Source organism: Dermacentor albipictus, chromosome 1 (assembly GCF_038994185.2).
Source record: "Dermacentor albipictus isolate Rhodes 1998 colony chromosome 1, USDA_Dalb.pri_finalv2, whole genome shotgun sequence".
NCBI lineage: Eukaryota > Metazoa > Arthropoda > Arachnida > Ixodida > Ixodidae > Dermacentor > Dermacentor albipictus.
Window position 1 is genome coordinate 492,340,813 of NC_091821.1, and position 15,522 is coordinate 492,356,334.

Genomic DNA, 15,522 nt, shown 5'->3' on the forward strand with positions numbered 1-15,522 from the left:
GGGGCGAATATACGAACTTGTAGAAAGAGTCAACAGATTGCGTGGCCAATCCAGGAGCGCCAGCTTTGCGCTCTGGCGCGAAATTTTGAACGCACGATAGAGAACGTACCGGTACGTCAGTGACACTTTTGGGGGGGAAGCGCGATGACGTACCGGTACGTCCGTGACAGCGAAAGGGTTAAATGGGTGGTGCCTGCGTGAGCCGCCGACAAGCGAACGAGGAAGGCGCCTGGAGCTGATGGAAATCGCGTGCCTGGGAAAGTATGAAGGAGTGCGCTCAGCGCGCTGCAATGTACCGCCACCTAGAGGAATTCGTAGGTAACGCTGAGCGAAGTAGGCATCGAGAAACGAGGCGAAGCCACAAAAGAGCTATGGCGAAGCATCGTGGAGGATGTAAGTAGGCGAATGCGTGCTGTGTTTAGCTACTCTGGCGGCTGCTACAGGTTTTCTTTGCGATGCGTACGTACTAGGTTCGTTTCGTGGTAACATGGTCTTCGCGCGCCGTACCTGTGTGCGCGAGTAAAAGCGTGCGGCGGTGAGCCGTCGATGGCGGCTCAATCTTGCATGCGCAAGGGGAGGAAGCATGCCGTATTCCGTCGTGCGTATGACACCAGGCGAGGGGAGGGAGGGGGCCGTTGCATTTTGGCCGCGCGCGGTCGGAGTACAGGCAGATGAACTGATTGACCATGCAATCGTGTGTATGGGCACGTTGCAAGTGCTAGGAGGCGCCCTGTATTTTGGACCCCTAGCGCCAACTGACCAATAGTTGCTCGAAGGCGGTAGGATTACTCACGGCGTGTGCAGCTCGCGCTGCGTTTTTGGCGCCCTGTGAAACAGTAGTGATGGCGTGAAACAGCGTGCCAATATTAATTTTAACCGGGTTTCGGGAATTGCAAGATCTTGACAGCTTTTTTCCTAGAAAGAATTTAGAGAAAGGAAACTGTGTATTTGAAGCGGGGCGAAACATGAGGGAACTGCTGAACTCGCACTGATCGGAAGTGATTGCTAGGTGTATTCCGCAAACGAAAAATCAGCGCACCATCGAGATGCGTGAATCTTAGCGTAAGTTACTTCGTTATCTACGGTGTGGACGTATGAAATTAGAGGTGACATTGATTCTTGCAGATCGGCGAGAGCAGACAAATACTAGCGGGGAGCTGCGATTGCCGTGCTGGCATCGCAGGGAAGTGCAACCACGCCGCGGTAGTTGCCCTGTACATACAGGACGGCAAATGCGAATCGAAAACATCTCATCTAAGAACGTGGGGCGTACGAACGCCTCGTAAGACCTACCCGAGGTATGCTAACGTTGCTCTCCCCAAACCCCCAAAAAAGTGAGGAGCTTACAAGTTGCGTTAGACTACGCTGGGAAAATATTTTTGCCCAAGTTAATTAAAGTTCGAGACTTTTTATGTTGCGATTTTTCAGTACGTGCAAAGGAGGTTCCAATAAACCACGTCGTCAAATATTTTAGTGATCTCAACTGCTCCTTAGTTGATATGCTGGGTGCAGAAGGGTGTATGCCAGCTGAGCCAGCTGCAACGCTTCATCGTAGCTCTCAGCAAGCTCTGACGTTGTTTGAATGGAAGAGTATTGGGAAAGAGTGCCACAGCTTTTCCGCGGTGCAGTGTGGAAACAATGTACTTTGTTTGCGGCATATCCTGGCACGCAGTGCAGGTGTCACGTTGCTGCCATCATTGCTGTAAAATCAACGAATTCAGCGTTAACGCACTTGGCATAACACCGGAATATAAAACAGCTTGCTTCTGCCGTCGGACAAGTGCGACCAGTGTTGACCCCGTTCTACTTCATGCGGTCGGCTCGGAAATCTGCAAAACTTCGTTCCTGGTGCGTTGCTGTACGTGCTGTTGCAGCCCACTACGCAGCAATTCGTGTTGCACTTCGGCATTGGTCAGAAAAGGCAACAGCTACGTGAGAAACAGTGCACAGACAGGCTTTCCGAACGCAAGCGGGCCGGCCGTGTCCTACCGGGTGGGCACTCGCCGCCGCGAGGGGCGCCCTAGTAGGCGCGGGAACTACGTTCGCAACCTGCCTATGATGATGAGTGCATGATGTACCTAATGTGCAGAGCATAAATAAAGGACTGTTTGTAATAAACGCCAGTTGGAAGTAGCGCCAGTCCAGTCGTATGTGTTCCTTCGTCTTCTTTAGCGCGTTTTCATGAAAACTTCCAAGATGAAACAACTCGCCCAAATCAAGGTATTGCAATTTTTCAGCTGTGTTACGCACTTTCACTAGACCCCGATGTATGCTCTCGTAGAACTAGTCTTTGCTTAATCATTAGTTCCTGCATCAGAAGCTGCTTGTGTTCATGCGTCTTGTACTCGTCAACAACAGCTAGTCGTTTTTGCCAGAAGGAAAACCGGGTCGGTAGCTAACGTGCGGACTTTCTTTTGCTTTTTTTGTAGAATTTATTCCGCGTTGTATTGTGTACGGTGCGAAATGTTTTGTATTCTCTGTTTTATAGATATTAGCCTGTTTCACCCAGTATTTCTATATGCGCCCTTTGTCATGTGTTGTTTTTGCTCTGTTCCGCGCAGTATACTGTGTTGTGTTGATCTGTCGTAACTTGAGCAGTGTATGGGTTGTGTTACTCTGTCGTGCATAGTACGTCTGTGCACGGCCGCTGGATGGCCTGTGTTGTGTGTTGCTCTATCGTCACTTTGCCGAACAGAAAAGGCAAAATGGAATGTCCGCTTCTTTTTTTGTAGCTTTTTGCGCCATCTACGGGCCGCGCAGTAACATATATATGGCTTAGTAATTTGAAGCCTCTCCAGGTTGCGTAACCACGTTGTTTACAGATATTAAGCAGTATAGTAGGAAGAGTTTGGTGGAACAACCCACCGCCCTGTTCCAAAGGGGACGCTCATAACATCTATCCACATTAACGATAGACGGTACGAAACGTTGTTAACGGTAGAAAACACCGTCTGCGTTGAATAGGAAGGGATGAGGAGCGAGGAGAAAGTTGATATCAACAAGGGACTGAGGCAGCCGTGCCCTTTATCCCCACTGCTGTTTATGATGTACATAGTGAAGATGGAGAGGGCGCTAGAAGGAAGTAATATCGCGTGTAATCTCTTATACAACGTTTGACTAATATATGTGGGCAGGAAGGCAAGAATTTAGGTTTGAAATTTAGTGTTAAAAGATCAGGTGTTATGGTATTCAATGAAAACAATGAAGAGACAGTGGCAATACAGGGCTAGGAAATGCCTCGGGTAAGAGAATATAAATGCCTTTGTATAGGGATAAACGAAGACAATGGTTATATGAAAACACAGGAAAAAACAATAGTAAAGGGGAAGAGAAATGCAGCCATAATGAAGCACAGAGCGCTATGGGGTAACAACAGGTACGAGGTCCTCCGAGGTATGCGGAAAAGTGCAATGGTTCCAGAACTTACTTTTGGAAATGCGGTTCTTTGCTTTAAATCAGTGATACAATCAGGACTCGATGGGAACCGAAGGTCGTTGGGTCACCTAGCATTGGGCGCTCACGGGAAGACTACAAATGAAGCTGTAGTCTGGGCTGGACTAGTTTAGAAGTGAGGGAAGCTCGCAGTAATATTGAGTATGAAGAACGACTGAGGAATATGGAGGTAAACGTGCTGGGAGAGTATTGAAATATTTGTACAGGAAGTATCATTGATTCGCAGAGGAGGAAAAGAACTAGGAAGCTTACCAGCAGGTATGCGGCCTGTAGGGTGAAAAACGTCAAGAGAAACGTCAGAGAGGCCGAAATTATCTCATGGGTGGCGGCAATGGAAAAGAAACCTGCCATGAGTAACTACTTAAGAGGAAAAAAACGAAATCGCGAAAGAAACAATTTATGATAACTCAAAGAAAAGCTCTCTACTTTTCGAAGCGAGATCAGGGTGCCTTTAACCACACACCTAGAAAGCGAGATATAAGAAGGAAGAACAATCATGTGCTTGCTGCGGTAAAACTAGGGAAGCGATGGAGCATGTTTTACTAGAATGTGAAGACATCTGCCCCGCGGTCGATTTGGGCACCACTGGCCTCCTTGAAGCACTTGAGTTCAGCGAGAGAAGGGGAAAAGCAAATATGTCCGCAATAGAGATTAGTAAGAGGCGGTTGGAAGGTTGGTGGAAGAAAAGTAGGGATCCGACAAAAAAAAAACGGAGGCGTACAAAATCAAACTTCGCAATAGGGGGTAGGAAAATTTGGTGGTGGGAGTTCACAGTTTTTTTTTCTTAGCCTAGGTATGACATTAGGCAGTGTAATAGGAAAAGCTTGGTGGCGCCACCCACCGCCCTGTTCCAAAGAGGACGCTCATAAAATCCATTCATTTATCCATACATACATATATTAGTGTGCGTGCGCGCGCGCGCGACGGATTGACGTATGGATATTCCTATGTTTACGTAAGTTCAACGCCGCGGACTTCAAGCGATGCCATCCCTTTTCACCCTTGGACAGTGGTTAGAGCGACGCTCCGTCCGCGTTATTAGCATGATCAGCCGGCCGTCAATGGTGGGTGATAAGTGAGGGCAGTCGAGCGGATGGCATCGCTACAAAATAGTGTCGTAATTGCACCTGGTTCCTTGTATGCACCAAAGAAAGCTTAGTGAGAGTGGTTTTTTTTTACAAATATAAGTAACGTGCACTATGCTTATGACGCGTACGTTATTTTGCAGCTGCAAACTAGCACAGTTCGTAGGCCTAGTCGCATCCATCGCTTCTCTTGACTGGAGTCGGTCATGCTGGATTTGGAGAGGGAGGAACCGTTGCTTCCATGCATGAGGGAGGAAACTTGCTCCATTTCAAGACGAACGTAGGGGAAATCGCCGTTTCTCCTTTAATGGAGCAAGGGACACTCCTTTTTTTTCTTATATATAGTGCACACATTTCGCTTTAAATACGCCGCAGCAAATCGGACACTTCTATGACTTCTGAGCCGGATGATCCCCTTTAAATGAAGGCTCTGTAACTCTAGAAGTTTGTCGTGTGGTAGCTGTGTTAACACTCGAAGCACGTCACACCTTGTTACTCTAATTCAGGCGGGAAAGTTTACAACTAAGATAAAGGCCTGGCGACATATTGAAGGAGAACGTACGCAGAACAATGTAGAAATGGCAGCTGCAGCGTTAGCAACTACAACCGCGAAAAATGTTTTAGGCAGGTAAAGTTGCAAAACTGTATAGCAGGGTATCTGGAGTGCATGCAGCCGTCGTCACCAGTACAGTCAGAATATCAAAGACATGAAATGCTGAAATGAAGAGATTGACGAAATGTCGTCTGGTCGGGAAGTAACGGCATAATAGGAATAACAAACAGAACGCCAACCAAAATGGGGTTGTCTAAAATTATTAAATGCTCCGGCTTCCACACGGAAGCCTTGTTTACTGAGCTGAGAGGCATAAAACCTTCAGCTTCAATCCGCGTCACTGATCGCTTCGGGCATCTTGCGTACGTTGGCGGGAGATTGCCATCGTTTCGATTAAGCGTGTGCGCGGTCAAACTGCCGCGTTGTCAAATGTTTTTGTATGGCGATGACTGAAGCTAGGTTCCAGTTCAAATCGTGTTGCTTGGATTCTGCGTGTTCAGCGAGTGCACTGGAAGTGACTTTTTTATTTTATAACATCGTTCATGGGTTCCTTCAGGCACCGCTCAAAATTTCTATTTTCACCAATGTAGACATAAAGGCAATCCGCGCACGGTATGTTATTACAGCGCCAGTGAACCTTTCTTTTCTTACTTTGTCCTTGACAAGCTCGTTACGTGAATTGCAGCTGGGGACATGGGCGACTTTCACGGCATACTTACGCAGGACACGTGCCAACGCTTCGCTGATGCCGGGAACGTACGGCATGGCGGCGCGCCGTCGGCCGCAGGCACCACGGGGTTCCCGAGGGCACGAGGCTCTTTCTTTTATGAAGAAGCGTTGACGCTCTTAAGGCAGCTGCAGGCGCCGAGCTCGCGTTGAATGCAGGTCAAATGGGAAACCGAGTCTTTTGGCTTGCTATAAATCCTTTGCGCTCTCTCTGTCAATGAGAAAGCCACGGACCGCTTGTGGCCCACTCTGTTTACAGAAGTGAAATGAAGATACCGTCCTGTGTTTGTGTCCTTCCTGTGAACACACGCTTAATCGAAACGATGGTAATCTCCCGCCAACATACGCAAGATGCCTGAAGCAATTATTGACGCGGATTTAATCTGAAGGCTCAGTGAACAAGGCTTCCGTGTGGAAGCTGAAACGTTTATTTTAAACAACCCCATTTTTGTCGAGGTTCTGTTTTTTATTGCTATAATGCTTGAAATGTTGCTCACGATTCCGATGTAGATTGTAACTTTCGTCAGCAGAGTCTCGTTGTCACTGGAGTGGTAATTGTCGTTGTCACTTGGTGATGGAACACCTTCGCAGTCCATCTAAAGAATAAAAAAAATCAAATATACGTGAACTTGCACCACTTTTTCTTGCTTTGAAACCACTCGTCCTGAAAAAATGATGAAAATGACGACAAACCTTAGACAAAAACGTCATGCCGTTAAAGGACATGCCAGTAGCAGACTCCAACTGTCAGCGCCACTACTGCCGGCTTTGCTATTTTTGCAAATCACTTTGAATTATTTGACCCGGACTGTTTCGTCAAGAACTTGAATGACAAAAAAAGTAGCGCAACGGACGGCATAATATGTGGTTTGGGACCACGACCTGTTCATCTAAATCCAAGTTCATTGGCAATATGATTGGCTACTCGTGAAAGACGTGATTGCAGATTCACATAAGTGACATTTAGGCGACCTGGTGTTGCTTACATTAAGCGTCCTTACCGTTGCTTCTTCAGTTCTCGTTCACGTCATTTTTATGCTGTGTTCCTTCTGACTGAGTTAAATTTAGCAACTGTTTCAAGACGAGAGCTCTACAATCACCCATTCTTTCCACTCAAATTTTCTACCAACAATTGTGCATAGAATTGCATTGCGATGTATTATGTTCTTTTTTTCCGAGTCTTGAAATTGTCCGTATATGCTTCTCTCCAGCTATTCAGTGAAGTCGTAAAGTTTAAGATAAAGACAAAGAGTGCGAAGGCAGACACCGTACGGCTGCTGTTTTTGGAATTGAAAACAAACTTCGAAAAGTATTTCCCACTCCTCGCCAATGTGACTGACGCCATTCTTGAAGAATCGTTCAGCTTCATCGGCCACGTAAGAGAGGTACGCACGGTTGACGAAGGACATGGACATTTTTTATGAAGGAGATAATGTTTTCTTTTCTCTCGCAGTTGTCCCTAAGCCAAGCGTTCGACGAAAAGGTCGTGTCATTAAAGGACATGCCAGTAACAGAAGGTGTAAGTAGTGCTATTGTACATATGTACTTAGTATTAGCTGCGCATGGCTGAAACGTCGATCATTTTACACAGACTCCTTATTTTGATAACTACAGCAGCCTATCTAAAATATCTATTGTGGCACCCAGGAAAAGCAGATTAGTGGGAATGTGCAAACATTAAAGATCTTAACTTAATTTTTCCAAGTGTTTCATGCCATTCGGGCCTCGAATCGGATGGTCACTATTTGAAATATCATAATAGTTTTTAGCACTTTTCGAATACTTCACACGAGCAACTGTACATGGTCAAGTATATTTAGTAGACTCATTTCTGCCGAAAACCAGTGCCGAGTGGAACCGCCTTCCCCCCTCCATCGCCTGCATCGAGGAGGCATCATCTTTCAAGACTGCAATAACTGATTATCTTTTGAATTTATCACCTTAATACTAATAATTGTTTGAGCATGTATTTTTTATTATTATTGTACCCACCCCCCTCTGTAACGCCCTTTTGGGCCCTGAGGGTACTGTAAATAAATAAAATAAATAAATAAATATATTAGTACAGGTACTTACGGGGAAGTAAGCTGAATAAAGTACATAATAAATTGTCGAACCTTTTGATATAAAAGTAGATTCTAATGGTTTCGTTTACTGACGGTTGGATTGCCGTATCTACTCGCGTAAGGCCCACACTTTTGTTTATTCATACACGGGGCAAGCTTACGGCCACTGATAGAAGCCTCGAACTGCGCTCAGTCTGTTGCACAAATAATGCAGCCAGTCGCGGCCAACTGCGAACACGTTGAAGGTCGCCGATCGATTTTAGGGCACAAATTAGTGCCGTCTTCTAGTGGCCTGCGGAAATCAATAAGCATTTGTGTATGCTCCTGACGCTTAGCGAAATTTTTTCCAAATTTTTGCGCTCCAATGTGGGTTTGTGGGCCTTACACGAGGGCGGCCCTTACACAAGTAAATACGGTATGTACAAGACATATTTAATATGCTTCCGAAGCATCGGATGATATGTAATAGCTATAGGTGTGGCATACTTCGACATCGAGCACACTTTCAACGTTGTTTTCTCTAATGCTTCGTTTTAACAACTACCATATATCGGCTTACATCAGTTTTTCACATCACTTCTACGTAGCTACAAGCGTAAGGCTTTGCTGTATAAAGGCCAGTTGGCAGCCATTATTTATGTACCATGCTAGTGGCGCCCAGCATGGTTTTCCCCTCGGGCTGCATAACGTATAACTATCCCGTTCCGTTTTTATTCCTATCGTTTGCCGTAAAATTCACGCCTCATCGACTCAAGCATCGTGGGGGGGGGGGGGGGGGAACGCAGCATTGTCAAGACAGCCGAATCCAAAGCTCCCTTAGTTCATAGAAGATGACTTTTGTTAGTTTTTCAGACGAATAGCATTGCCTAGCTACCTTGACAGGTCTTATCTGATTGGCTGACAAGAGGCGAGGAGCGTGCAGGAGAGACGATATTGTTGGAGCTGAGCTATTCTAGTGAAAATAGAGAACCGCGTTCGTAGGGTAGTGCCGGCGACAGCAATTGGTCAGCTTCCCCTTGCTTAGCTTGCGATGGCTCGTCAAAAATCGCGGCGGTGGGCAACGAACAGTCTTAAATGCCGTTGAAACTGATCCTCCGTTTGAACCTGTTTGTACCAAGTGTGGCGAGTTTCCGCGATTTTATGTCTTCGCGTGACAGACATGCCAAGTGCGTACTGCCCGCAACATTTTTACCAATAGCTGAGGCCGTCGAAGTGCAAATACCTTTTTGTTTGTTTCAGCCGTATCTATAATAATCAGTGTGTAACGTCATGACAAATTAGGCATTTTCGCAGTGTTTTTGACGCTGCGTGACAGATAGGCGAGGAGGGCGTGCCCGAAAGTGTTTTACCAGTCATGGAGAACTAGCATCAGAAATGCAATCGGAGAACTTTGAAGCAGCCTTGCGTTTTAGGTCTCTGGCCTGTTTCTTTCGCGACTCATTATCACACAAATCTAATACGCTAGAATTGTTCATAAGAGAATTTTCCAGCCAACCCTGCATATTATTAGCGAAGGCAACCGGCCAGTGACAAAGAGGACTTTGTTATTTCGGCCCATCAACTTTTGTGAATGTAGCTGTGCCCCCAATACAATACTCGCTATCGTTGTTGTATGCTGTCGGCGTCAACGTATTTCGCGCATTTATAAGCGCCCAGTATTTTTCTGTCCTTCACGTGGACATAACCACAAGGATGTTTCTGAGCACGATATTGAAACATCATTTATTACTTCGTGCAGAACGTAACTGGATATAATTACTTAATTTTTTTTATTTCTTCATTCCATTACTTTATTATTTATTTAATATGGCTGGCTGGCTGCATGGCATCGTAATTAGTAGCGTAGTGCTCTCGTAGGAGTATACTAGTTGTCTCGAGTTAGCGCGGCTTGCGAGTCTTGCCCATTGAAGCGAGGCCAACCTATTTTTAAAGAAAATATTTTCCTATTGCAGTGGAACTGGGTGACTTTCCTGAATACCATGTACGATGGTATTCACACTTTCACCAACGACAGCCAGGTCATTCTCAAAAACCGACCATTTTTCGAGTCCTTCGTTTCCTACATTGGAAATAGCAGGTGAGATAAATGCGTGTAACGATACGTTCTTCTTCTTCCTAATGTGATCTGTGCGAGCGCTAATGATACGACATTTTGCTAAGAGAAACGGCTGAGTCCTGGAAAGCTGAGGTGCTCTATGAGCAAGGTGCATAAGGTAACGCTCCTTTTGCCAAATTTAATTGATTGTAACAAAAAAAAACATTATGACAGGTAAACATGCCATTACCGCGGTCTGATTATGAGGCGTGCCACGGTGGCAGGCTCTGATTAACTGCGCCGCCAGGGGTATTTTAATCTACACCCAAGTCTGAGTACACGATTGTTTGCGCTTTCCGTTCGCATCAAAGTGCGGCCAAGGTAGCCGAAGTCGAACCTGCTACCTTGAGCTCACAGCGCTACGCCCTAGGCAATGTTCTACCTGGGCAGGTGCTGTACAGATAAGGAAACGGAGATACGGGTAGTGCTGACAAAACATATAATCTCAAAAAAGCTTGACACGTTCAAGGACGTCAGCAAATACTATTTGGCACAATTAGAAGCCAAGGACGGCCTTGAAGTAAAACCACGCTCTTGTGAAGAACTCTGATGTGTCATGGGCGAAGGGAAGACACATGGAAATAAGACTTGGAATCGACAGCCTCAAACTCCTGCACATAAAATTATAAAAGTTTGAAGGAAATAGTACATTAATAACTGACATAAATAGGTGCTGTTCAGGCGTTATGTTGTCTAGAACCAAGCTCTATATGGTAGGGTGGCAGAGGCTTAGGGTTGAAGAAATCAGAAGCTTGGAAGTTGGGAAATTGAATACCAACAGGTTTGCTGGCACTTGAACCAAACATATTTACATCCTTGAGTTGAAAAAAACCGAAAGATTCAAGTTTCTAGCAGCCACTGTCTGGATGAGCTTCGTTGCCATGGCCCCGAGCAGCTTGTTTTTTCTCCGCCCCGTCATTATAACACCTCTGTTCCAACCCTCCCTCCTGGCAGTAGTCAACCACTCACAGGTCACAACCCACCATGACGACAGCCAATGAAGAAACACAAACAGCACTGTCATGGACGGAATATCGCACCCAGTTCGCACTGGCGACGCACCCAGTTCCAGCGGGCGCAAAGGCAGAGAGAAGGTCTATCCGTGAGAATGGGAGAGCAGACCTTATACTCCCAACTGGTCTTTTCCGCCACTTCTCATTATAGGGCAAGCGCCAGTTCGTGGCGGCTTTCTTCCGGAAAACCTCCATGAGCCTTTCGCGTCTTCTCGTCCTCGCCCCCAGTATGGTAACTCTTTCTTGTGGCACTGCTTCTCTGACGAGGGCAGCTCGTTACGGGAAATTAGTAGTGCTCAGCATCGCGTGCGAACTCCCTCCGACTTCGTTCCGACGTACTTCTCGCATTTGCCTCCTGTGCGTGACAAACAGCATGTTGGCTAGTGCAGCCTTAACAGCGCCAAACACAGGCAAAGTGAACACTGGCTGAAGATGAATCTCGTACAGAAACGATGACAAAAATTGATACGCTTACGGGTCCGATAGCATCGCAACCATCATAATAAAAATTGTAGCAACTGTGATGGAAGCACAATGACTAAAATCGATGTCGTATTACTGATCATTTTAAGTAAATGGCTCAAGGCTTAAGATTCAGTGATAGCGTAGGCAAATCTGCCAACATTTTAATTTATTACACGTTCTAAGGCACGTTCTCTTTACACGAAGCTTCATCTCCGAATCTATGACAGTACTGCAACGGTAGATATTTTATTGGTCCACAAGCGTCGAGAATTGAGATTTGCGTAAATTCAACAATCTACTATTATGCCTCCAAAATGTGAACTGTTGGAATTGGTTTACCTATAGCGTGTACCAGGCACGTACGCAGGATTTTTTTCGGGGGGGGGGGGGGCAACACAAGGTAACTTTTCTATGTAAATGAGGGGGAGGGTACTTTTACTAGTACAAATCTGAATAATGCCCACCACTCTCCATAAAGACGCGTAAACCCGCAAAAGAGAATTGAAATAACGTGCATGTCACAGGTACGCCTGTGAGATACACCTTTTCTTTACTTGGCAAACAAAGAACCACGTCAAATGGACTCGCGCATGAAAAATGCGCAGGAAGAACCTTGCCAAGAACAAGTTAACCAGCTAAAGTGCAAAATAAAGATTTGCAGTATCGTTTTTTGAATTAGCTCTGAAATAATTCTAGAGAAATGTATATTTGCGGAACAATCGCAGTTCTTTTGGATCCCTCCTTTACTGCTCTACCACGTGCCATAACCTACTCATGTTGTTATTTGGGAAGTTGCGTAATGATGCGTGGTGACCAGTCCCGTACAACCGCGTAGAGCGCAGGACGCTGCGGTTCTAGACGTACTGCGCCCACGCGGAAGGTTGGAAAAACACCCCCAGTAGCACAGCAGAGAAGCGGCTACGTCAGGTGGCTCGATTGATAACTGTAGAAGAGCCATTCAAAACACGCGGAATTATTCTGCCCTTCCGGCGGCGTTTTTCCTACTTCCTCTTTAAATAAAGAGATGTTGAGCCATAAATATTATCAAAAACAATTTTCGCTTTTCCTCCCTTAGTAGATCACTCAATTTCTCGATTTCTCGCGACTCTTGTTTCCAGTTGCCAATTTTGCACGAAAAAAGCTGTAGAATTAAGGAAAAACCAGACGATGTAAGCGGTGACAGTCATATTGCTTATGGGTTGAATGGTTATTCCAGGGTCTGACGATGGACACTGTTTTACTGTATTTTATTTTCCACCTTATCTAAACCATATCGCGGATATATGGTTCCGAGGATCTGCCAGCGTCGCGGCGAGCCGTCACTAGAGGAAATAATGAAGCAAAAGGAAAGGTTAAATGCAACTGGCATTTTCTCCGGCCCCAACTCCTTCCACTAGCCTACAGACCAGCTGACTACGAATCGAGTCGCTTTCCTGGCCCTGGATCAGTGTCAAAAAAGAAGGTTGACCTGACGTAGCAACAGCAATGCGCGTGATTGTTGAATAGATGGTGACATAAAAATTGTGTTAGGCATTATAAATAAAATAAAATATTATAATTAATAAACTACGCCCTGCCTGCTGCAATAGGTGGTGACAACTGAATTCATCTTGAGTTAATCGTGCCGGCACGGAATCGATGAGTAAACTGGCCTCCACACCCCGGGAGGTGCCGATAACTACCGTCATCCAAAAGGCGGGAAAAACTTGACAGCCGTTCCACTCAGTGAAGATGGAATGGGAGCGAAAGCTGACGACAGTCAACGCTCTCAAACGAAAACCAAGGTGTTTCACCTCTGCCGCGGGCCGGCCTGAAGATAGTGCAACAACGGGCCGGCCCTCGGCTGCGGTGAAGCAGGCGTGAAGCGCCCTGTATACGTGGGTCCATCCCGAAGGTATTGCAACACCGGGCCGACCTCCGGTGGAGGTGGAAGCAGACCTTAAGAACTCCCCATACCTAGTCCGATCCCGAAATATTGTAATACTGGGCCCACCCACGGCGGAGGTGAAGCAGGCGTTAAGCGTTCCCCATACGTGGGTCCATCCCGAAGGTAGTGCAATGCCGGGTCGAACCGCGATGGAGGTGAAGCAGGCATTAAGCATTCCCCATACGTAAGCCGATCCCGAAGATATTGCAATGCTGGGCCCACCCTCGGCGGAGGTGAAGCAGGCGTTAAGCGCTCCCCATACGTGGGTCCATCCCGTAGGTAGTGCAATGCCGGGTCTAACCACGGTGACGATGAAGCAGGCATTAAGAACTCCCCATACGTAAGCCGATCCCGAAGATATTGCAATACCGGGCCACCCCGCCGTGGAGGTGAAGCAGGCGTTAAGCGGTCCCCATACGTGGGTCCATCCCGAACGTATTGCAACACCGGGCCGACCCCCGGTGGAGGTGGAAGCAGGCCTTAAGAACTCCCCATACCTAGTCCGATCCCGAAATATTGTAATACTGGGCCCACCCACGGCGGAGGTGAAGCAGGCGTTAAGCGTTCCCCATACGTGGGTCCATCCCGAAGGTAGTGCAATGCCGGGTCGAACCGCGATGGAGGTGAAGCAGGCATTAAGCATTCCCCATACGTAAGCCGATCCCGAAGATATTGCAATGCCGGGCCCACCCTCGGCGGAGGTGAAGCAGGCGTTAAGCGCTCCCCATACGTGGGTCCATCCCGTAGGTAGTGCAATGCCGGGTCTAACCACGGTGACGATGAAGCAGGCATTAAGAACTCCCCATACGTAAGCCGATCCCGAAGATATTGCAATACCGGGCCACCCCGCCGTGGAGGTGAAGCAGGCGTTAAGCGGTCCCCATACGTGGGTCCATCCCGAAGGTATTGCAACACCGGGCCGACCCCCGGTGGAGGTGGAAGCAGGCCTTAAGAACTCCCCATACCTAGGCCGATCCCGAAATATTGTAATACTGGGCCCACCCACGGCGGAGGTGAAGCAGGCGTTAAGCGTTCCCCATACGTGGGTCCATCCCAAAGGTAGTGCAATGCCGGGTCGAACCGCGATGAAGGTGAAGCAGGCATTAAGCATTCCCCATACGTAAGCCGATCCCGAAGATATTGCAATACCGGGCCCACCCTCAGCGGAGGCGAAGCAGGCGTTAAGCGCTCCCCATACGTGGGTCTATCCCGAAGGTAGTGCAATGCCTGGTCGAACCGCTGTGTAGGTGAAGCAGGCATTAAGAACTCCCCATACGTAAGCCGATCCCGAAGATATTCTAATACCGGGCCCACCTTCGGTGGAGGTGAAACCGGCTTTAAGCACTCCCCATACGTGGGTTGTAAAGTTTGGAGTCGGGGATGAATTAGATGGTAGCTGGCCCGTGCCGTCGTCCACCTCATCTACGCTGAGGTAGTTGTCGAAGTGAGAGACTTGTTTTCATCGAGAACGAAGAATATGGGTTTATTTAGAGTATCTACATAAGGACGTTGCAGTTCATCAGTCTAGCACGACTGCGAGAAAAAGCACACGGAGGAGCCGCGCAACAGCTCCTTAAATACACTCTGTCCTCCCTATATCCCTAGGTTAGGGAAAACGTTCGACCAGAGTCATCGTAGCTGAACCGCCTTTGAGGGGGAGGGCTTACACACACACACGCTTCTGCACAGGTTTCACTGTCCCTACCGAGGCGAGACGGTCTTCGCAGAACTGGGTCTTGCCCTAAGGAGGCGTCTCTTAGGCCCGGATTCTGAAACACTCGTTTCCTTACTAAGGATGTCTCACACGCTGTAAGGCGACCTGGGGTCAATTCTGGAATGTACCTTACTAAGGGGCACTAAGTTAGGGCCTCCTTGGTGCTTCCACGCGCTTAGGGAGCCGGAATGCTACCTTCATGCTTCCTAACCATGCTCCTCTAACTGAACGCATGTTTCTCCGCACAACTTCGTACGTGGTACGCTCGGCTAGAATAGGTGCCGTGCGCAGCCAAGGCCGCGGTAGACAGCCGCTGTGTATTGACATCCACTTTGGTTCCGCGGACCTCGTCTTGTGCCATATCTTTTTACTTTTATTTTGTGAAAAACGAGCGGCGAGAATGACGGCCTTGCGATATTTATCCG

The 15,522-nt window shown here is 47.3% G+C and overlaps 1 protein-coding gene across 1 annotated transcript in view; it reads left to right on the forward strand.

Moving 5' to 3' along the window:
• LOC139054877 (uncharacterized) overlaps positions 1–15,522 on the forward strand; it is a 178,081-nt gene that overhangs the window by 38,433 nt on the left and 124,126 nt on the right. Inside the window, exons 6-8 of the mRNA XM_070532559.1 lie at positions 7,029–7,202; positions 7,271–7,336; positions 9,836–9,960. Of these exons, the coding sequence (XP_070388660.1) occupies positions 7,029–7,202; positions 7,271–7,336; positions 9,836–9,960 (365 nt within the window). The remainder of the gene's footprint in view (positions 1–7,028; positions 7,203–7,270; positions 7,337–9,835; positions 9,961–15,522) is intronic.